Raw genomic sequence first — 23,842 nt, 5'->3', positions numbered from 1 at the left:
TATGTATTCAGTAAACATTCTATAAAACCCACAATTAGAAACACAATGGTCAATGAGGTTTCAAATTTCCTTTTTTTATTAAAATCATACAAACTTTTGTTGTCAGTTACAAAAGAGCTAAGTGGTTCTGCTGGCAAACAGTTGCTTTATGCATCCTCTGCTACAGAGCCGATCCTGCCTGGACTAAGACTAGGGCCACAGGAGCCCTGCTATAGGAGTAATTGCTTTTTTGGCCTGTGAGGCCTCTTCATGTCTCAACTAAACCTACAGAAGGATAATGTATTTACAGACATACAACAAAGGCAAAAAATGTCATAACTTGAAAATCTTTTTTTCGTTTTTCACAAAGAAAAATTTCTAAAATGAAAAATCTGATGTATTTTACATGTTTTGCCCCTGGAATTCCCCAACAGACAGAACATTTTTTTTAAATTGTATATTATTTTGTGTATTCTATAAATCTTTTTTTAATACTTAACCATGGAAGATTGGCAGTGTTCCTTATTTCAAGCGACAGACAGAGATAAGGCACATACCTTATGAACACTTCCTCAAGTCCTCTTTACAGGGGACAACCTCATACCACTTTCAGCATGTTGCTGAAGTTTTCAGACTACAAAAAAGCCTAAGTTTACAATACAAAAACAAACAGTACCTTTTCTGTTATGATGAAAAACATTCAAATCAATACGTAGTGTCTGAATGCATTATCTGCCGCAGCATTTCACTACCAATTCTTGTCTTTGTCCTCTAGCGGCAATACCTATCAACAAAAGTCCTGATCATTAGATTGACTCAGTACGCTTCATAATCAAGTCTTTTTGTGTCACTTAAAGTGATGTGAGGGAGGTATTGTATTGTAGTGTAACAGAATCCAGACAGTTTCTAATCAATACCATAAAATATCTGACTAAAAGACCTTTATATGGCAAAAACTGAAACTATTAGCTGAGTGGATAAACTGCTGAACAAACCACACAGAAATCAGTATTGCATTCTCTGTCACTGACATTTAGTTACATGCAGCCACACACTGGACCTCTGCATGTGTTTGGGTGGGTCTGAATTCCTGTTAATAAATGTAACAAAGGTGACATGTTCAAAAAGCATATCATGAAAATTATATGTAAATGTGGCTTTCAAATGTCTGACTTCCTGTTTCCTGTATAAATTGAATTAATACTTCTCAAGGTGCTCACAAATAAATGCAGTCTTTTCAGAAGACATGGCACTTACATATAAAATGGTCTCAATTATCCAAGCACAAGAACAATTATTACTGAAGACGTAAGCAAATTCTAAAATGGTAATGAGGTGACACAAACACTGCGCTCAGACACACGTACATATGCACACACACACACACACACACATACACACAGTACAAAATTGTCACAAACGTAAAAAAATATATACATGCAAATACATACACAGACAGTGTAAACGTAGCAGTTCAATCACACAGCAATGGTCTTTTATGAGATCTGTGATGATTGATTTTTTACCGAATAGGCCTTTTTGGACTAATTATAATGTCATAAAACCACATCACCTGGGGGACATGGACAGCCACCAAAACACTGACTTCTACATTTTGGCAAACATTAAAAAACAGGCAAAACAAAGATATTAAAAGTATAAAGCAAAGCAAACAATAAATCAGATAAATATAACCTTGGGGCCAGTTGACTGCAATATATAACCCGTTTTAACCTGTTGACAAGAAGACTTCTAAGCAGGTGTCCATTTAATTTTACCATCAGCTAATGGTAAATTGGTAACATACATTGTTAAATGGATTAGCCTATGTACTAACAAAGACGATGTTTACATTTGATTTTGTTTACCACATGCATTTATACCAACATTTTACATCAAAAACCGGTGACAATACACAGAATACTGTTTCAAACTGACAGGTGGAAAACAGCAGTCTCCCTGTGTCATTTTAATAAAACAATACAAAAGAAGTCTTTTTCAAAAAATAGCCTTAATTCCATAAAAGGAATATTTAATAAGTTTGACACATCCCTGCTTCTCAGAGATGAGATGGGTATAAAATAGATCTGCTTATATTTTTTTCAGATTTGTAACTTAAATCGTGTCCCTTTTCGTTTTCCTAGCGCTTGCCCGTAGGACAGAACAGCTACTGCATGATGGCCAGAAACTTGCTCTCCTCGGCCAGGCTGGTGAGGAGGGAGCTCATGTCCCCGATGGCCATGTTGTTCAGTCCGGTGGGAACGCTGTGGAATGTCGCGGAGGTGCGTGGGGTGGTGAGGCGGGACGAGTTGCGGGAGAGGTTCTGGAAGATTCCGGGGCTCAAGACCCCTGAAGTCATGCTTCCTTGGTCATACCCATCGTCCAAAATGGCGTCAAAGTCCAGCGCGACGCTGTCCAGGAGGCTGGCCCCACTGTCCACCGTGCTGGTCACCTGGTCGGCTCCTGGGGAGAGGACGTCCGAAACACCTGGGGGCCCTGTGGACATCATGCTCAGGAGGCATGGGCCGTCCGCGTCTGGGAAGGGGGGCTCCTTGATGTCCTGTGCTTCAAAGCACATGCCATGGTCCTGGAAGCCTTGCTCAAGGAAGGCCTGCGGCTGCTGGGCCATGGAGCAGGGGTTTGCCTGGAGGTGGTCGGCCGCTTCCAGCTTCAGCCCGGAGACCTGGAGGGATAGAGACCCGTTCATGGTGCTATCGGTCCTGGAGCACTGCTGCTGGCCTGGGGCGCCATTCCCGAGGTACAGCTGCTGCTTGCCAGAGCCCCTGCAGCTGCTGGGCGGGGCCTGGGCATGGAGGCGAAGTTCTGAAGAATGGGAGGGGTCGCTGGCTCCCGGGAAGAGCATGCCGTCGCCATGCTGATGACCCATGGGACGGTTCTGCTGGAAGCTCGCTTGCGGGCCTGGACAGGCTGGTCGCGTGTGGGCCACCTGGGGGAAGTCGTGCTGGGGAAAGCCGTGTGTGGATGGTGGGCCTACCCGCCGGATCTCAGGGCAGGCGGCGTAAGAGCTTGCCCTGCAGGGCTGCCGTTGCGTCACCATCCCCCTGCCGCTCCCTCCCAGGCCACCATGACCACCGCTGAACACCCCCGTCTGCTGGAACCCGCCCGGCTGCGGGGCACACTGCTCCTGGAAGTCCCTGGACACTGGCGGGTGGCGGGGCAGCTGCTGTTGCACCATCAGGTTGCCGTTTGTGCCGAACGGACGGCTGGAGGCACTCTGCTCCGACGCCGGCCACCTCCCGTACCTCAGCTGCAGCTTCTGGGGCGACTTGTCGGCACTCCCCGAGCTGACCTCATTCCACTGGATGGGCAAGATGTCTTTGCCGGGGTCTTCCCCCGGCAGCTGCTGGCAGGACTGGCTGAGCGGATTCCCCTGCGGCATGTCGAAGTCGGCAAGGTTCCCGGGAGGCTGGGGGCCCAGCGGGACACCTGCGGGTGGGCCGTACAGCCCCCCCTGGCCCTGGGAGCGGAGGTACTGCACCAGGTCATCGGGCAGCATGTCCTCGTCACACAGCAGGCCGCCTCCTTCCTCCATGGCGAGGGCCTCGAGTGCCGCGTTCTCGCTAATGCTGGCCGGGCGGGGCGAGGCCGGACCCCGTCGCAGGTTCCCGTCGGAGCGCGTGTAGCTCTGTGGGCTCAGACCCTGCCCCTCAGCGTGGAGCGGGGGCAGGGGGTGCATGTTGTTGAGGCTGCTGAAGCGCTGGATGCAGGGTAGGTTGAAGCGGTCGTGGGCGTGCGGCCGAACAGGGTCGCTGGCTCTCCTCTCGACATTGGTGGGGGCCTCGTGGGGGAAGAGCCCCCGGCGACCGTACACCCCATACCCGCCGTGGCTCCCGTAGCCGTTGGAGCTGCCGTCACTGCACCGGCGTGGAGCCACCAGAGGGGGCAGCGAATGGTTGCCGCCGCCCTCCTGGCAGTCGCCCATCATGGCCATGCGGGTCTTCAGGCTCATCCGCTCCATGTTGGGCAGCGGCGTCGGAGGGGGCCCGCCGGTGGCTGCTGCGTACTTGGCCTTGAGCCGGTAGTGCTGCGCTGGGGTGAGGTTCAGCATGCCCCCTGACCCCCCGCAAAACCCGCCCCAGGGAGCCCCTCCTCCCCCGCCCCCGCCGCACTGGCTGGCCTCGCTGGAGCGGCGGGAGGCGTCGGTGGAGATGGGGTCATAGGAGTCGGTGGCGCTGGCGTTGTGATGCCGTCGGTGATGGCCGGCCTCGGGCTGCGAGGTCTGGCTGGAGCGGCGGCTGGAGAAGCAGGGCGAGATGCCCGACGACCGGCGGCTGCTGCTCAGGTAGGCCGAGCTGATCGTGCTGCCACCGCTGTCCCGCCGCTCCTTCAGCAGGCTCAGCACCGTCAGGTCGGCGCTCGACAGCTGGGGCACCCCCACACAGCTACTCCGGCCTTGGTATGTACCTAAAGCGCAGGGCAGAGTGACACGATATTACCATTACCTTACAGTTACTTCGCTGACAGGTTTATCCAAAGCGACTTATATTTGAGTAGGCTAAACAGGGGACCAATCACAGTCGTTGAGCGCATTCAAATGAATGGCTTACACATTTACATTTATGTGTTAAAATGACATCTCCTCTTAGAATGTACAGTAACTATATCAATATTGTTTGAATACAGGTATGTACAGGTCATTTAAAAACACATTTTTGTACAATATAAAGCATCATAGTTTGGTAGAAATTATATCAATTATCAGATGCTCTAATCCAGAGCATCGCACAGTTGAGGAGAGAACAGATCAGTTACTGAAACATAGGTGTAACCAAGGCACATGTATAACCAATACTGTGAAGTACAATGAAAACCGTACAAACAACAAATTGTATTGTCAAAAAAGAAAGTATGACTAGACAGATAAACATTACACAGTAATACCAATCACAGTTTCCAAAAGGAAACCCAAAAAATGGAAGAGAAAAAGGAAGGATATCTCAAGGGGGTCAGAGAAGCCATCTCAGCCTTTGTTGGAAGATGGGCAGGGTTTTCACACAAAACAGAAACCACAAGCGGCACATGAGTTAGCGAAGAAGGCCAGGTTACCGTTTCCTATGACGGGAGGCAGCGCGGGGCCTTTGGGGGGCGGTGTGGGGGAGTGCGGGCCCAGCCTGGGGGGCAGCACGCCGTTGACCTGCTTGAGCCTCTCCATCTTGACGTGCTCCATCCAGCGCAGAGGCTGCGAGACGCCCCGTCGGGCCAGCAGAGCCAGCGTGGCGGAGGTGGCGGTGGACACGGTGGAATCCATGATGGGCGCCTCCTCCTCGTCCTCGTCCTCCTCTTCCTCCTCCGCGACGGCGCCCCCGCTCAGAGCAAGCCGGACTCCACTGCCGGAATGGCCGCCGATGAGGGGGGACTGGTCACTGCATGTAGACTGACCGCCAGGGCTTGGCTGAGACGCCTGGAGGGGGAGGCATCAGGACAGGAGCTGTCAAGATGCGTGTAGCGCTTCACTCCACTTCAATACAAAGTTTGCGTTCGAAACCGAAACTAGTATACTACTGGTACTCAATTTCAGGCTGATTTTCATTGAAATGTAGTGCAAGTAGTATGCAGTTTTGAACACAGCCTATGACTTATGCTGCATTCACATGGATCACTGTAGATGGTAGACATCATTGCTTTTCATAATTTGGGGGTGTACTGCATAAAACTAAACCATGAAAAACATAACTATGGCAAAATGGTTGAAATGGCAAAAGTCAACTACATTCACGAATGGGTAAATGTACAAACATAATCTGGCCATTTTGGAAATATGGTGAGTATATAGTGAGGACTCATGGATTGGGTACATTTTGAAAGATCATCAATGTTGATCAATAGTCAGACTCTTTCAGCAGCCATATCAACACAACTAAAATGTTCAGAATCCCATCATTTTAAAGCTGCTATTTTGTACATGGCTCCTCTACTGAGTTACAGTACAGATAATTACAGAAGCATGAGTAAGGCAGCCCCCCATGCTATGAATACTGAGAATGTCAAACTCAACAACAGCCATCACAGAAGAGAGCAGATGACACTTTGCATTATTTTCTAAACAGTGGAGGGCAGACAGCGACTTCTTTCAGGCACCTAACTGGGTTGTTTACTCTAATGTAAAACAAAATTATCACTGTCAGTGCTGAGTTTAGGGAGCTTAGGGAGACAAATACTTCTCCCTATTAAATAGAGCGGTGAAAGCAAACTACGTAGTGTTGAAGTCTGGGTTTCGTGTTTTAAATACATAGCTATAAGCTGAATATGATGGGATTTCAATTCATTAAAAGTCCTGTTTTACAATATTTTAAAAAGTCATGAAAAGCTGCATGTCAATCATTTGCTGATGATACGGAGCCTTGTCATTTTCTAGTTGCATAACAATTTAATGCTTCATTAAGTAGCTTATATGTAGTTGTCGCTGTTGCCGTCTATGATGAAATGCGCTAGCCTAGCAGTTAACAGTATACCGGAAATGCCATTCAGTGGGACATCCCCTTTACCTCCCCATACCACTGTGAAACAGCACCTCTTTTGCCTTTTTGTGAATACATCATGTTCTCATCCTAACTGTGAAGAATGCTACAACAAAATAATAATATTACCTCTGCACGTGTTTTTAACTCATACTTAAAATATGGCCTGCCAGCCAGCACGAAAATTTTACTAAAACTAGATGATATAACACTTTCAAAGGCATACGAAAATCTATATTACAGCTCAAAATGTGATGCAAATGATTGGCAGAAATGAATGCAAACCATGAAATACCAACGAATAAAAATAATGGAAATGCACTCTTCTCACCTGATTACCCACTGTCCTTAGGAAATGAGGGCAAGGAATGCACAATGCATCGGACAGAAGAAATGTTCAGTTATTACAGAGGACGAGTCAAGGCGAACTACAGACACTCATTTAGCCCCTCTGATGTCAGAGAGGTTTATGCAAATGACAACACAGACCTGATCACCATCTCTGGGGTGTGAACGCTGTTGAGACAGTGTGTGTGGAAATTAACTAAAATTTTGTCTAACCCAGGGCATCAGTCAGAATTCCGATCCACCAGCAAAGCACACTTCCCTATAACATATTTTTAAATTTTATATATAAGAAAAAGAGAAGGGAGAAAGAAAGGAAGAAGGGGAGAATGTGGAATATGTGGACCATTACAGGTAATAAGGCAGGTGCAGCTTAGCAGGTGGGTAAAAAATATTGTGGGTCATATTAGAAGTTATTTATTGTGGGAGAAATTTAGCCACGTAAGCAGGTTTACACAGTGGTATCCAAGCAAAGAAAAAAAAAGGATGCTTGAAATATACTTGAAAGATGCAATTTTATACTTTAACACAGAATATATAATTAGAGTTTATATAATTACACTTCAAGTATAATTAAAACACACTTATTCTTTCCGCATGGGTAAAGCTGTAGTTGCTGAAACGAGCGCAGACTAACTGCCACGCAGGGCTGCGGGTTCAGGAAAGGGTCTCACCATGGGCTTCTCCGTCTTTATGGACTTGACCTGCAGACATTCGTCCTGCTTTGAGGTAGCGTGGTTGTAGTCCCTTTGGTCGGCGAAACCGCCCAGCGGCAGCTGTCCCGGGGACCGGCTTGTGCCGTTGCTGCCGGGGTCGCGGGGCTGTGGAGGGGGCCGGGGGTGCGAGTCTCCCCGCTGCTTCTTGGTGACGTGGGCCTCGGGACCGTGCACGGTCTTCACGTGCTTGCGCAGGGAGCTGGGGTCCGTGTAGCGCTTGGTGCAGCCCGGGATTTTGCAGATGTACGGTTTCTGCGGGGGAGAGCAAGCGGGTGCTGTTAAAGCTTTCTGTTCCACCCATGGTATCATGAAAACTGCTCTGAGGTGGTTACGTTACATTACATTCAGCTGACGCTTTTATCAATAGTGACTGACTGACAGTTGATTTGACTAAGATGGGCCAAATCCCCCCCCGTAGCAATGTGGGGTCAAGGGCCCACAGCTGCACGGATCTTATTGCGGTTACCCTGGGGCTTGAACCACCAACCGTCTGGGTCCCTGTCAAGCAATTTAGCCGCCAGGCTATCAGCTGCCTATCATGTTGTCTGGTTAGGCTGGGAAAGGCTGTGTGACAGCCAGAGAATCGGAGAACAGGTTATGTGTGTGACAGGCTATATCAGTGGAGCGGCATCTGAGCCATTCCTGATCAGAAAGCTGAACGGAAGCCAAACAGACGATCGGCAGAGCAGAGGATGGGATTTGTGGGTGCTCCGAGTGTTAAGAGATCTTATTCTCCGTGTGCTTCTCTCATGAGTGGGCACTTTCCAAAAGCCTGGAAAAACGGAAGCTGTGGTTGTGTGGACTATCTGTGTTTGCGTATGTAGGTGAAAGCTTCTCAGAGTGTATCTGTACGTCACTAGAGTTCCAGTTGCTTGGAGAATTTACTATTTGTATGCGTAGGAGCATGCATCTGAAGGTACCTACACACCAAATCCGACACGCAACGCATTCCATTCATTTTCTATGGAGAGGCTTGCTGCTGTAGTACATTTGACAGCTCTCAATTGCATAGAATTATCTCCCCAGTTATTCTATGCAAATGAATTACATCCAGTGCAGCTCAGCTGGCTCATGAAACTCGGATCCAATTTTCAAACTAGGCGTTGCAGATCAAATGTGAGTCATGACTCAGCAACTGCATTGATTTATTTATTGCCTAAAATATTTTCAGAAACATTATTTTAGTGGACTGTTTAGAAGGGAAAAGACAAAGTTTTTTAACAGTCCGTTAAATTGTTATTTTTTGCCAAAACCAATAAACACAGTGTGTCTAACCAAGACAGTGTTCCATACAGACTACGTCCCTGGTTCGTCTATCTGACAGAACCCACCTACAGTACCGCCCATAAAAACAGATGCGTCGGCATGTGTGGTCGCCAGACTTGGTGAGACGGTAGTTTCAATTGGTGACCACATTTCTGACACTGAGAAAAGTTAAGCTGTGTGTGTGCGAGAGCTTGCGTGTGCAGAAGTGCGTATTCCAGTGTGTATCTGTACCTCGTTGGAGTGCGTGCGGTTCTGGTGCTTGGCACGGTCCGAGGCATTGGAGAAGGCCTTGTTGCAGCCCTCGTGCTCGCAGACGTAGGGCTTCTCTCCGGTATGGGAGCGCAGGTGGGTCTTCAGGTTCTCCAGCCGTGAGTAGGCCTTGGCACATCCCTCAAACTGCAGAGAGAGGAGAGAGCACAGGCTAGCTATGGGTACTTTGGGATCAGGGGTTTCAATATTATTAGCATATGGTTTTTCCTTTAGACGTATATGCCATCCATTTCAAAGTACTAATTGTCCTTTTAAACAGATTTAAATGTAAGGAGGAAATTCAGTTTCACACCCATTTGCAGGTATTCAGGTATTCAAGGTAGGATTTGAACTCGGATGCACTCTAGCCATACACTGATCTGGCTAACACAAAGCCTCTTCAAGCCATAGCAGAAAGTGGGCCAGACACAGGATGGGAGACATCCATGGCTGGGTAAAAACGCGTGCTGTAGTTAAGCCAGAGACGGAGAAGGCCGGTAGGGGCTCACCGTGCACTTGTGTGGCTTCTCCCCGGTGTGCCTCCGCATGTGCACCACCAGCATGTACTGGGCCTTGAAGGGCTTCTGCTCCCGGGAGCACTCCTCCCAGCGGCACACAAACTCCTTCTTCTCTCCGTGGATGTGGTCGTTGTTGATGTGCTGGAAACGGGGAGGCGAACACAGGAACACGGTTAGCGTGGAGGCTAATCAAATGCAATACAAAAACCAAGCAGCCCACTGAGATGTTACTGCCAACCATGAAGTATTTGCACATAAGTACAGTAATGCTATTTATGCAAGGCTTATTGCAGAGGTTGTTGCTTTTGTGGGGTGCTCCCCTGGAGCAATGCAGGGTTAAGGGCCTTGCTCAAGGGCCCAACAGCTGTGCAGATCTTATTGTGGCTACACCAGGATTAGAACCACTGACCTTGCATGTCCCAGTCATTTACCTTAACCACTACACTACAGGCCGCCCTAACCTGTTGATCACATTCTTATGTCATGTCATTTGGCTGATGCTTTTATCCAAAGCATTCTTCAAACATCATCTAGTAACACTGCATCACAATAAAGTATTATCAAAACTTTTATCAGAATAAATAGATGTTGTATCCAAATAAGACTGTGCCCATGGAACTTGTCACTGTGAAAACATGATAGCTAACCCTGTGCATAATAATGCTATTTGCCCAGTGCAAAGGCAATTCCATTAAGGTGCCACTAGAGGGCCTGTGGAAACTGAACAGGAACAACAGAGAGTATTATCGTGATCTGTTTGCAAAACGTGCGACAGAGATCTCGGGGATGGTTTTACCAGCCGACAGAGTCTGGTGGACTCTTCAGCTTGACTTGATAAGTATGATTTATGAGCTTGTAAACCATATTTTTATTTCCTCTCAGAACAGAAATAAAAAGTGACACCAGTCATCAGTGTGAATTGTCATAGTGTTGGATTCTTCCCCTTAAGGGATGTTCGGTTGCTGACAAATCCTCATAACTTTTAAAGAAGTACAGTTAGATCAGATAATGGAATCCCTCACAGAAACAGAGAGAGTCTGAGGTGTGGTTCTGCTTCAATTTGCGGTGGAAACGCACAGTTCTAGTTTAGAAAGGCTTTAAGAGTTAGCAACGAACACCATCTGTCATAACAAAGACATCTCTGTTTGGTTTCCAGACGAACAACTAAGAAATTTGGCTGGGTTCTCTGCAGCAATTAGAACAAAACTTTGCCACTTCTCCAACTCTTTAAGAGAGGGGCGAGACCAAACAGGTCCAGTTACAGAGGGAAAAAAGGCCCTTAATGTTTCTCTCTTTCTTTCCACCCTCATTCCCCGTCCTTTTCTCTTTCATTAAGGCTATCCTTGGACTCCAAATATGGGAGAATAAAGCGAGAGGCAGATTTAGCGGGATTTGAAATAAAACCCTGTCACTTCCCATCACAATCGGGCTCCTGCCCCTCTGTGACAAGCGCTGACAGTTGTGCTGCCGCGGCAACTTCCAGTCACAGGCTTTAGGGGGAAGCGGGAGGGGGGGGAGAGGGTGGGGGGCTGGGGTGAGTCAAGGGTGTGGGGGGGAGTGTGGTGCGGAGGTTGAATGGGGGAAGGGGAGGAATCAAAAGTTCAGTCAAAGCATCTCAAATGCCAGGGCTTTACAACTCCACCAAAGCATTATATCTGAGGACTGGGGACCTATTCTTCTCTCTCTCTCCTCTCTCTCTCCCTCTCTCTCTCTCTCTCTCTCTCTCTCACACACACACACACACACACAGACACAGACACACACACACACTGAGCTAAAGCACTGACCAGCAAAGGGGTTAATGGCTCATTCTGTTGGCTAGGGAGGAGCGGTTAAAAAAAACCCCAAAAAAACCTATAGACACAGAATCCTCGAGGGATAAAGTCAACATCTGGCCCTCTTACAAAGAAAATACTGTACAGCCCTCAGAAGTGCTTTTCCGAAGCAATTTAAACACAGAGAGACAGACACAATATCCTGAAGAGAGGAACCTGTATTATTACATTCCTGAACAGGGGGAGAGAGGGATCTGCCTAAGGGAGAGAGAGAGAGAGACAGAATCTTTTGGAATACTGTGGAGAGGGGGACTCTCATCCCTGTTTTTATTTTTTTGTGCCACAAAGTCCGCTAACTTCTATATCCCCGGTCATCATCACCTTCGCTGCACATAACTAAAAAGAAAAGTTTCAGCCATCAGAGCGGGGTTGACACTCACCAGGACTCAACAGTCGAGTCTGGTTCAGGGTCACAAAGAACAATTTGAGGACCGTAACTCATCATTTTCAGAGGTACAGGCATATGCTGCTAGACATGGCACAGGATTATTACTTCATATCCTGAATGAACACATCATACGCAAGTGGTTCTTGACCGGTCGAGAGGAGATGCAGTGTAAACATGGAGTGTCCCATGGGGTCGTGATGCAGTGATGGAAAATCCTCTACCATATGTCAGGTTGTGAGGTCTTTCCTTAGACGTATGTGCTGACTTTCAGTGACTGAATTCCCACCTAGTTGATAGGTTTCATAAGAACAACATTATCATCAGGGTATTCCACCCAGCTGAAAAATACAGCTCAAGCTAGGTTTTGTAACAGCTGGTAGCTGGTTGACCAGTTCAGACCACCTCCATACTCAACATGGTTTTACCAGCTCAAGCTATGTTTTGAAAAAGCTGGTAGCTGGGCATTTGAAGCTGGATTTTACACCAGGGCACACTTTTCTATTGACGCCAACTGAAAGCAAATACTTTGTGAACAACTATGAAAAATGTAGGGAGACCTACACCAGTCATTTGACTACACAAACTCCAAATGGACCTGACCCCTACCAACAGGCTTTGACCTCACGGTAGCCAAATGGGCAGGTATTGAGGGATTGGGCTTTGATGTGCAGAGGCCAACGGAAAAGTGCTCATGCGTTTCTTGGGACTGACTGAGCCAAACAAAAGGTGTGTTGTCTTTCTAGGGAACCAGGAACACCCCTCCCACCCATCCTCCAGAAAACTCATCCTCCAGAACGAATTGGGGGCCTAAACCAGGGGTGACCTGGACTTCAAATAAAGACTATGCGAGGGCAAACGAGTTGCAAAATTCTGACACTAATTTTATGAGAAATGTAAATTGGAATTAGACTGCTGTTAGGCTGATCGCCTATCTAGCTAACATAAAGACAAGGAGGTGAAGATACACTTTAGTCATGCAAAGCACCCACTTATTTTCACATGACATGATAGCCTAGTTACCCCATCTCTCACCTCATAAACATAATCTTCCTACAAATCTCTCATACTCAGTCTTCAGTGCTGCGTTCAGTGCAGCTACAACAAAGATATTAACATGGAGCGAATAAGTGCAACATTTGATGTCCTAAATTGCAACTCTTTCATTCACTAACAGTTCAATTTGTACAGTATACATCTAATCTGAATTGAAGATTTTGTAAAACAAGAATTAAACTAAACATGAGCTGAGTTCTGTTTGCCATCATTAGAGAATCCTTTTTACGAATGATACAGAATCATCTTACTAAAAATGAATTTCTTATTTATATGTTCTGTATATATTCTGAAAAACAAAATCTGGAATCTGGCCAGAAGTGAGGGGAGGGGACACGTGCTTTGAAAGGACACAGGCCTGACCACTGCCCCAGCATCCCCATTAAAGTTGAACTTCATTATCTTTAATATACTCGCTACCCTCGCCATTCCCTGAACCCCCGGGAACAGACCGGGCCTGGCGTTCCCCTAGCCCCCCGTCACAACCTGGAAAACCCCCGTGTTTAAAAACCCTCCGTTTTTCCACAGAGGGAATCCCTGCGGTGTCCTAACGGTCCGGCGAGCGGCGCTCGATATCCCGGGCGGGGAGCGATGGGATTGGCCCCGTCCTCTCCAGACGGGCCCTTGCGGTATTACTCACGCCGTGACGGATGTGATGCATGGCCCCCGCGCGGGCGCGCCGTCACGGGAGGGTGCGCTGTCGCGGGCTCCGTAGGCCCTAATGGCGCGATCTAATGGTGATTTTTTATTGAATCAATAATTTCCATGCTGAGCCGACCGGGCCCTTTTTTTTTTCCTGGGGAAATCGACAAACAGGTACTGATAGCGGCCCCCGCCGCGGTTATTCATCTCCGTCCTGCCAGCTTATCGGCCAACAACTGTAAAAACGCCACCGAGATGGATTTAGCAGCAGGGCCTGCGGAGGCGGAGGCACGGGAGAGCGGGTTCGACCGACGGACAGCGCCGCACACGGCTCATGGAGCGGATGCCGTCGCGTGCGGTAACGCTGACGGACATGTGTCTGCACATGCACTGCAAGTACATGGGAGTGCCTATGCATTCAGTGCTGTCCGTAATGTCAATTAGCTTAAGTCATCTACCTAATAGTGAGTTGCCTGTCAGGATAGGGACAAGTAACTCACTAGTAACATGCTTTTTGTATATGAAGAGGTCTGTCACCACAGGGCATTGTGTGGGACAATTTAGTCAGAGGGGCCATTTTGTGGCCCTGTGGCTAACAATCAGCATTTGAAAATAGTAAAAGATGAAAATCCAGGGTCAATATCTTTAGGTGCGCCTGAGAAACTGCCCATTTGAAAATTGATGCTTGGCAATAGATTGCCAGGGGTTATCTTGGGGACAATTAAAAACATTTAAAATATTTTTTCATGAAGGTTAATTATTTATGAAAGTAGACCCTTATGAAACAATGCCATATACTTTTATAATATACTTTTACTTAAAATTATTCTTAAATCTTATTCACAAACTTAAGGCTGGGGACATCTACGGGAAAGGGCATTTCCCATGTTCCATTCAGAATTACAGGATGAAAACGAGACAGTTTCTCATTTAAAACACATGATTATTTCTTAATAAATGTGATTTATATTCAAAATTTTGATCTTGTGAAAACAACATGTCATGTCAACCGCCCATATATTCAGATACAATAGATACTCACAGAAATACTGCATATAAACTTTCTCAGAAATAGACAGATAACATATAATAATAGAATACATACACACACACACACACACACACGCATGTGCACACACATTCACACACATGTGTATGCGCGCACACACACACACGCTCAGACAAAAACACATACAGTATTCCCATGCTTTTATATCGTGGCAAATTCATTTCATTACTTGGCTTTTTTCCATGTGTATTCCATTTATGATTTATTTATATCCTCTCCTTATCAAAAGTTTCTTCCAAATATCCCTGCTACATTAGAATGCGGACATGCATAAAAAGGGGCCTGTTTACAAGGCAATTTCACAAAGCAGTGGGACCCGCAACACCGTTTAGCTTTATCAAGTACAGACTAATAAATCATACGCTCTTTTGTGATGTCAATCGCTGAAGCGCTTTGTACAAGAAAGGGGGAAAAAAAGTGGTGAGCTTGCGGAGGAGAGGGAGGGAGAGAGAGAGAGAGAGTGGAGGAGGGGGCGTAGGGTGGTGGGGGGCTGGAATTGGCATGTGTAATTCAGCGAAGCCTTTTCATCTCGGAGTAAGATACTCCAGACAGATAACGTGCCTAATCCTCCTCCTGATCAAAAAAAATCTGCATTTTACCAATTAAAGCCCCCCGCCAGAAGCGAGAGAGGGGGCCGCTTTCAGACTTTGCCCGAGTTTATCTCCCCACAACACAAGGGAAGGGAAACAGCCCCAGCTTTGTTTCATTTTCGGGGGCCGAGCACTTTATCTGCCTCCGCGAACGAGGGCCATCGCCGCGGCGACGGCAACTGGCTGCGCGGGAAACGGTGGAGGGCCACGGCACACCCCCCAAATCCCCCCCACCCCTCCCCTCCACCTGCCAAAGACTCGTCACGGGACCAGCTCCCCCCCCTCCACCCGTACGAAGGCCATGGCAAAAATTATAACAAAAACTATAAACAAACAGAAAAAAATTATTAAACAAGCACCGCGTCTCTTCTTCATCTTCTTCTTCTTCTTCTTCTTCTTCTTCTTCACTCGGACTCCATTTAAAAGGGGGGAAGGAAGGAGAAAAAGGAAACGCCAAAAGGTGCCATTTGGGTCGGGGGGGAGAAACAGGTCGAGCAAAATAAAGTAATTGCGTGGAGAAATATATATATATAAAGCAAAATTGACACCTGCCTTGCATCTGCAGACTGGGGAGGAAAGATAAGTGAGCTAAATTGCAAAGATATGATGTTTATCTTATCGCTCTGACCAAAACCGTTTAAATACGGATGATAAAGGAATATTGCTGTTTATCACGGTGAGGCTGCATTTGAGACTGTAAAACCATTTGTCAAGAGCACTGCAAGATTGCTTTTGAACAAGAGGGAGTGCAATGATGGTGGCAGTGGGTTGAATCAAAAAAAAAAACCTACTTCCCGTTTATTCATTTCTAGATTTAAAAACTAAATTCAACACAATACAGCTCCTTATAGAGCAAAAATTATTTGCAGTATTCATATCAAAGATAGGTGTAATATAAAATATATAATCAGATAGCTATACAATATTAGTATCCATTTAATTTGATTCTGTGATGACGACTTTGCTGAGAAAGGAATTATGTAGGATAGGGCCTATATTCTATGCAATTTTGTAATAAAATCTGGACCGATAGTAACTTACTGCCAGTAAACTTTTTGAAGTACGTAATGAAACGTGCTACCGTAAAAATTGAAAGCTTAAATCAATCTTAGGAATAGCTGTTAATTTTAAATACTATTTCAAAAGTCAAGTTTAAATAAATGGGGAGGGGGTGGCCCATTGTTTAAACATTTAATATATGGAAATTTCCCACATCGAATATCTTTGAGAACCACTGTGGTCCCAGTACACTACTTATCCTATTACCGAGGACCGCAGAGATAAGACCATTTTCAGTTCAGCTCTGGCAAATTAGAGAGGAGGGGCTCAGTAGGCGAATATTTTTATTAGCATGTCAACCCTATCAGCGCGAGCACATAAAATGAAAAATAAATCACAATGACAAAAAGAAAAAAAAGAAAGAAAAACAATTCTGATCTCTGAGGGAGGGCCAGACCCGGGCGTGGAGGAATTCCATCATGTGAATGGTTCTCTCTTTTCTCCGGTCGCTACCTGAGGAAAGCGGAGCAGGGGGAACAGAACAGCCTCCGGAACAGCCGCCCACCTGGAGCAGAGGAAACGGCGCTGACGAGAAACGCTATCCCACCCTCCCCACGCCCCCCCCCCCCCCCCCCCTTCGGCCTCGCTCGGGCTCCGGCGAAGCAGACACTCGGAGCGCCGGGGCGCCGGAAACAAGGGCAAGAAGTTGTCAAGATTTTCAACCTTTCAGCAGAGCCCTTCAACTGCGGGCGGCAGCCTATTCCGTGGCGAGGATATCAATTATAGATAGGGGTTACTGCGGCTGGCTGTGGATAGCAATGTCAGACGGCAGATAGACAGCCATGGAGAGCCGGGAATCTTTCTATCAGATGCGTGGGGATGGGGAGGGGGAAGGGGCGGGGGGGGGGGGGGGGGGGTGTCGGGATGTGTGCAGTTAAAATGGAGGGATTGGGGGACAGCTGTATATATTACCACCAGCTCCAGCTTTCATGTTTTCTGGTGCTGGAGTAAGGATGGGGATCTTCTCTCGTTCTCACACTGAGCTTGTCACAAAGCGTTTCGGGGCCAATCAGAATCCGGCTTAGTCTGTATGTAAAGGAGGTGGAAAGTATGGGCCGTTTCATTGGCTGTACCAGGTTGGAGGCACTTGTGAGGTAATTTCAGCAATATTTTTGCTGTTGGGTCTGAGATAATATTGATGACAAAGGTACTGCATTATGTGTGACTATGGAGTTATGTGTCATGCAAAGATATCTAGGGAGTACAAAGCAAAACTATATTTTTTTCGAAACAATAATATATAATATTTAGAAACCAGAAAAACGTTTATTTGGGAAAGGGAAATAATGGATGGTCAGTGATGAGTATCCATCATAGTCTCAGTTCCCCAGGGATATTAGATTTATTTCTACAGTCTGATCTCATCCTTTCAGAAAAGCACAAGGCCCAGTGACTGAAACCTTAACTGACCCCATCCACGACCTCTTCCATTTTTTTCTCCTCCATTTTGGTCAAACGGCCTCTTTTTTTCCCCGTCTGAATGAAATATCGCCATCGAACGCCGCGTTGCAATTTGCTGCCTCTGACGGGGTCAATTTCGATTTAGTCCAGGCCGCAGCCTGACGGTCCACTGCTACGACACTGTCAAGAGCAGGGTTTCCTCAGCTGAAATGAACAGCCAATGCATGACTGCTGTCCCACTGAAAATGTCTGACCGGGGCTCAGTCCGACAATCCAAAAAGTTCCAAATGAAATCTGGCTCATATTGTGTCATGAACCTTGTGACAGATATTCATGGTCAGAGGCTAATGGAGGAGAACTGTCTTTATCCACCCTATAATCAATTATTTAAAAATACGTAGTAACAGTAAAGAAAATCATACATCATGTTATCTTACATTTCTGTTCATTAAAATTATTCTTAGCTTAGGCTACAAACAATGTACAATGCACTTTGTATTTATTAGGAAACTGCGTTTTTTCTTTGTTTATGGTTTACACTATTGCTTATTGTTACTAAATGGCTGGCTGGCGGTGAACCTCATATTCTCGACACAATGAGATGAATCCATCTCTGTTCGCTGGACTTCCACTGACAAGTGACAGAGGGCAACAAACGGAGGCTTATTGTCTGATTTTCTAGGGCCCAGAACAGGCTAAATCAATTACCTTCTAGTGTTTCACATGGTATTCACAATAGAACATGCCCTTCAGGCCAAGAGCCCGTTAAACAAATCCCTGAAACCAATCTAGGATTCAGTGACCACATTACAGAACGGGTTCGCAGATCCACATGGGTGTTGAATAATCCCCACCGAGTTTGGGAACAGCTAGACACAGCGGGTCGATGCCACTAAAGAGGATGCGCTTCCCAACTGCTAGCGGGAGTCCAAAATGGCACGAAGACTGATTGTCCTATCCCCTTCCGCTTGCATGCGTAGCCTAGGGTAACCTGACTCTGGCGGGAGTGCCAGGGGGGCAAAGGTCACGTGCCCTCTCCTTTTTACGTGAGAGCACAGGTCAGACACCTGGGGCTTCGCCACGAAGGGGCGACCTGGAGCCCCCCCAAGGTCACCGCTGATCCTGAATAGTATTTTGGCTGGAGAGATTTACAGAAAGTATGCAGGATTCCAGCAGAGACCGTGAACTGCGTGTTAGCCATTTAGGCAAGCCCTTAGCATGTGTCAACGGTTGTGCATATGAGTCAACATGCAAGTTGGGGCCTCGAGGTTAGACATGGGTGATGGTGTTCAGTTACGTAAAGATGACTTAACACCCTTAGATGCGAGCCGTTGTTGATAAACTGTTTGTGAGTGTGTACAAATCCAGTCCAAGCGGCCCCTCAAGGTCTCCCTGCTTAACACATGCCGGCATGTGAATTCAAGTAATGTCCCTCCTGCGTGTTCGACCCAACGGCTTTGGGGTGAAATTGATCATTGTGTGCCAGGGATTATGGGTAAACTCACATGCACCAGTTGCTCCTGCGTGTCAAACTCCCTGCAGCAGCTCTCCCAGTGGCAGTTGGTCTCGTACACCACCTCAGGCTCCTGCTTGCTCTCGTCCTTGTCTCCCTCCTCCTTCACCAGCGTCATCCCCTCGGGCTGGTCCTGCCGGAGCACAGGGATGTTAGCGCACAGGCGCAACAAAGCTACACACAGTACAGCACAGGCTACTTGGCGCCGCCTAACCTCTGCTCCATTTCCGATGAATTAGACAAACCGATATGTATATGGTGGCAATCTGTCGGTGGTAAATGTACTGTACATCAGTGGCCCAGAACATGCATTCATTAGTGATTAAGAGAACCAAACCAGCAAGGGAGAGGTTTATGGAGGAAACCCATCACATGCTCCTTGCTAGCAGAGGGAAAATAAGGATACAATGCAACGAGAATAGAGCTACAATGCTAAGAGAATAAGGATACAATGCAACGAGGATAGAGCTACAATGCTACAAGAATAGGACTACAATCCTATGAAAACTGGACTACAATGCTACAAGAATAGGGCTGCAGTGCTATCAGAATAGAGCAACAATGCTACAAGAATAGGACTATAATCCTATGAAAACAGGACTACAATGCTACAAGAATAGGGCTGCAATACTATCAGAATACAGCTACAATTCTATGAGAATATGGTCACACTGCTACAAGAATATGGCTACAATGCTATGAAAACAGGGGTACAATGCTACAAGAATAGGCTACAATGCTTTTAGACTAGGGATACAATGTAACTGGAATAGGGCTACAATGCCATGAGAATAGGGCTACAATTCTGAGCAACAGAAAGAGGGAGTGAGGAGTGAGTGAGTACTGTAAGTGGCCAGATCAATAAGCATTCGAAATATTTTAACAATAAAAGATGCACAGAACACACATGGTGTTAGAATGTGTGTTCACCGGACTAGAAAAAAAACATTATTGCATTACAGCATTATCCTAGTTTATATTTGTAATTAGACTAATGTGAGGTTGTCAACAGAGGTATCCGGCCGGCATTTAGCCAGAGACCATTAAAATACCAGGAGTTGCACTCGGAGGCCGACGCGCGTCTTCGCGGGCAAACGGTGCCGCGTAAATGACATTCCGACGAGGGAAACCGTGAAGAGGCCGCTAGAGCCGAGCCGCGGCCGTTAGATTTAACAAGTCTTTCGCAGGAGTCTCGGGGCTTACGGCCGTCTGGAAGAGGAAATGTACCGCTAAACCCCCGCTACGCGTTAAAACTTGATATACGCTCTGGTGCGGGGTCGAGCATTTGAAGAATCTCCCTCCCCCCCACCCCCTTCCTCGTCCATCTGAAGGTTGTTCCATTATCCCAGACATATTTCACTGTCAACTTAAAATGTTTAAGGGGGGCTGGGACGGGACGGAGAGGAGAGCTTGGCGCCCCTCTGCTCCCGGCAGCTGTGATTAATAAAGATCCTCTTAGTGTTTTGGGGGACTAGAGGAGCTGGCTTACAGCTCCCCTGTGCTAAGAGTGGGTGGAGGAATAAGGAGCGGGAGGGGGTATGGGGGCACAGTGCAACACGCACAGGTTTACAAGCGTCAGTACGCTTGCGGGCCTTTAAGCAAGCGCGTATGTATGTGCGAGCATGTATGGGTCTGTCCACAGACGCAAACTGTGATATGCACATGCGCACCGACACCCGCACATACACTGACATGCACGCACATACACGCATGCAAACATGCAACATGCATGAACACACGTAAGATACATCCACACTGTATTTTTCCTCCTGCTCACATACACACACGTGTGCCTATACACACACATGCAGACATACACACACACGAACTCAAAAGGGCCGACACGCACACGCACATGCATGAACACACATATGCACAGACACACATAAGACACATGTACCTATACACACATGCAGACATACACTCACGCACACAAACACATAGGGGCACATGCACACATGCATGCACCCAAATACAAAAGGGCAGACACACACACACACATGCACACACACGCACACACGCACACACACACATGCACACACACATACACGCACACGCGCACACACACACGCACACACACACGCGCACACGCGCACATGCACACACACACGCACGCACGCACGCACACACACACACACACGCTGCCCTGTGCGTGATGGCTGGTGCTCCCTGGGCCTGTCCCTGCTTAAAGTAAGATGTTCTCAACCCCAGGACATTTGTTTCACATTAGCCTGGCACGGCACGCTGCTTTAGAGGTCCTCAAAAGCATGACTACAAGGCATTTCAGAAAGAGGGGGGGACAGAGAAGGGCAGAGAGGGGGAGAATCCATTCACAAGGATACTGCCAGCGAGCTTGTCTTCCAGAGCACAGACGCTCTTGTACAGTACAGTGGAAACACGGCCACGCATACACGGGCAGAGACCTTTGTAAAATCTGCAGCCAAATTTCTCTTTTCTATTTCCATTCAGTCCAGCATCTGATTAAAAGCAAAACAATTTCCTTTGAGTGCCCATATGACCAATGGGACTCAGCTCTTCTGTAGCCACAGCCACAACACGCAGCAGAATAAAAGGGCCAAATAAATAGCATGAAATGATGTCAAATAATTGGTCCCAAAGCTGTGTGTGTGTGTGTGTGTGTGTGTGTGTGTGTCTGTGTGTGCGTATGCGCGTGGCTCAGAAATAGATGACAGAATAGAAGAGTTGGTGCTTCGAGAGTGATGGGCATAGGAACAGAGAAAAATTAGTTGACAATACTGTATGTGTGTGAGAGAGTGAAGTCATTGGGAGATAACCTCGTTTAAAATGCAAATAAACAAACATTAAGAGTTATTCAGTATTACAGTTTTTTACAATCATTTTCACACTTGTCTCAATACCATGTCCACTTTTTCAAAACACTTAACACATTCACCATATCATTAGACTATGTGAACTAAACTGTGGATATTTTTGCATTGCTTTCATACTAAAGACATTCAATCACCACTTCTTCCAAAATTCATGAATACCTCTCTCAGTCAGTGTTTACTACCAGCAAAAGTTTGTAATACAGCAAATTTTGCAGACATTTAGATACTCTATTCAAAACAGTTAACTTTCAGTTCAAAACCCAATAAAATTCTGATCATTGTGGAAGGAAATATGCTGCATTTTGGCAGATAAATGAAACTATATGCTTGAAATATGTAAGACAGATCATTCTGATTTGAGCAAAGTTTATTCAGTTTATTCAATTTTTTTTGTTTGCAACCTTGTTACCATCTATACAAAAGTGATCATACTTGCATTGAAATGTGCATGTATATAGGGTAAATATAGATGTAGTTGTCACTGAAGAGATTTTTCCACTATTACTGCTGTATATGTACTGCTGAAACACCTGGCTGTCATTTCAGTGAACAACCTACCCAGGTGTTTGTTGTTTGTGCCCCGTTACCACATACAAAAGGGGCCACCTTTGGATTGGCATTTGCATTCTTTAGCCTTGGTGGGGAAAATGGATGCAGCCAGAGGTAGAGGAAGAAGACATCGTGGAAGAGCAAGAACAGTTGTGTCTGATGAAATCAGAGCCACAGTCATTGATCATGTGGTAAATCATGGTCTGTCCCTGAGGGAAGCAGGTTGAGGGTTCAACGAAACTTGCCTAGATCCACAGTGGCTTCAATAGTGAGGATTTTCAGGCAAACCAACAGGTACTATACAGTATTTACAGCATTCTGACTGAACACATACTGAACTGAGCATACACAGATATATATAAATCACAGTATATTACAGCAGTACTGTGATTTGAGAAGTCTCCAGAAAAAGCAGATGTATCAGAGCACATTTGTCTTTGACTCAATACAGGACCCAGCGGTTACCTCACACAGTCACACAGGGGGAAGGGGAATAATGTTTATGCCTCAACAGGAGGATACAATAGTTGGGATGGTCATTGTCAACAACAGCATCAGGCTAAGAGAAATACGCAACAACATAATCGCAGACAAGAACATATTTCCAAACATTGACAGTGTAAGCACTACAACCATTTCAAGAGTGCTACAGAAACATCAGATCAGGATGAAACAGTTGTACACATTTGTACACTTTGACAGGAACTCTGTGGGTGTCAAGGAACTCAGGTACCAATATGATGTTCATGAAGGTATATGTGAAGGTTTAGGACCACCACCCACATGAACAGATGTCACTTCTAGATGCAATGACTGCTGGGTGTATGGACATAACAGTGGAACACATCCAGGGCTGGATAAGGCACGCAAAAAGATGTTTTCCTCGGTGTATAGCAAGAGATAACATTCGGAGTGATGTTGATGAAAATCTATGGCCAAATGCCATAGGACAGGATGGATGGGCCAGGCCAACAGTAGACTTTTGATACTGATAGGCAGACAATATATGTGCGAATTACTGTATATAGTGAAAATATTGCTTTTTGGGATGTATTTGTTATTGATTGTAATGTATTTTGAGTAATTGATTGTATTGTATTTTTCTTTCTGAATTACAGTATATTGCACTGTGAGAACAGACGTCAAAATACTGCAAAAATTGTTATTCTGGGTTTCCAATATAGTAAAACATTCATTAATTTACAGTTTACTGTACATTTACCACACTCAGTCATGACATCTATTGTGAGAGGCAAACCAACAGATCAAAAGTTTCTTTAGCTGCTTGGCTTGAAATATTTGTGGATGCAAAAATACAGGAAAGGGAAACACATAATAT

At 46.2% G+C, this 23,842-nt stretch overlaps 1 protein-coding gene across 1 annotated transcript in view; it reads right to left on the bottom strand.

Moving 5' to 3' along the window:
• Positions 1-53: 53 nt before the first annotated feature.
• The window catches only part of gli3 (GLI family zinc finger 3), a 139,163-nt gene continuing 115,374 nt past the window's right edge, over positions 54-23,842 (bottom strand). Inside the window, exons 10-15 of the mRNA XM_061240198.1 lie at positions 19,095-19,235; positions 9,544-9,693; positions 9,017-9,181; positions 7,478-7,771; positions 5,047-5,401; positions 54-4,404 (exon numbers count right to left, since the gene is read on the bottom strand). Coding sequence (XP_061096182.1) covers positions 2,147-4,404; positions 5,047-5,401; positions 7,478-7,771; positions 9,017-9,181; positions 9,544-9,693; positions 19,095-19,235 — 3,363 coding nt within the window. The 3' untranslated portion in view covers positions 54-2,146. The remainder of the gene's footprint in view (positions 4,405-5,046; positions 5,402-7,477; positions 7,772-9,016; positions 9,182-9,543; positions 9,694-19,094; positions 19,236-23,842) is intronic.

This window comes from Conger conger, chromosome 4 (genome assembly GCF_963514075.1).
Source record: "Conger conger chromosome 4, fConCon1.1, whole genome shotgun sequence".
NCBI classification, from domain to species: Eukaryota; Metazoa; Chordata; class Actinopteri; order Anguilliformes; family Congridae; genus Conger; species Conger conger.
This window is presented reverse-complemented; position numbering and strand designations above follow the sequence as displayed.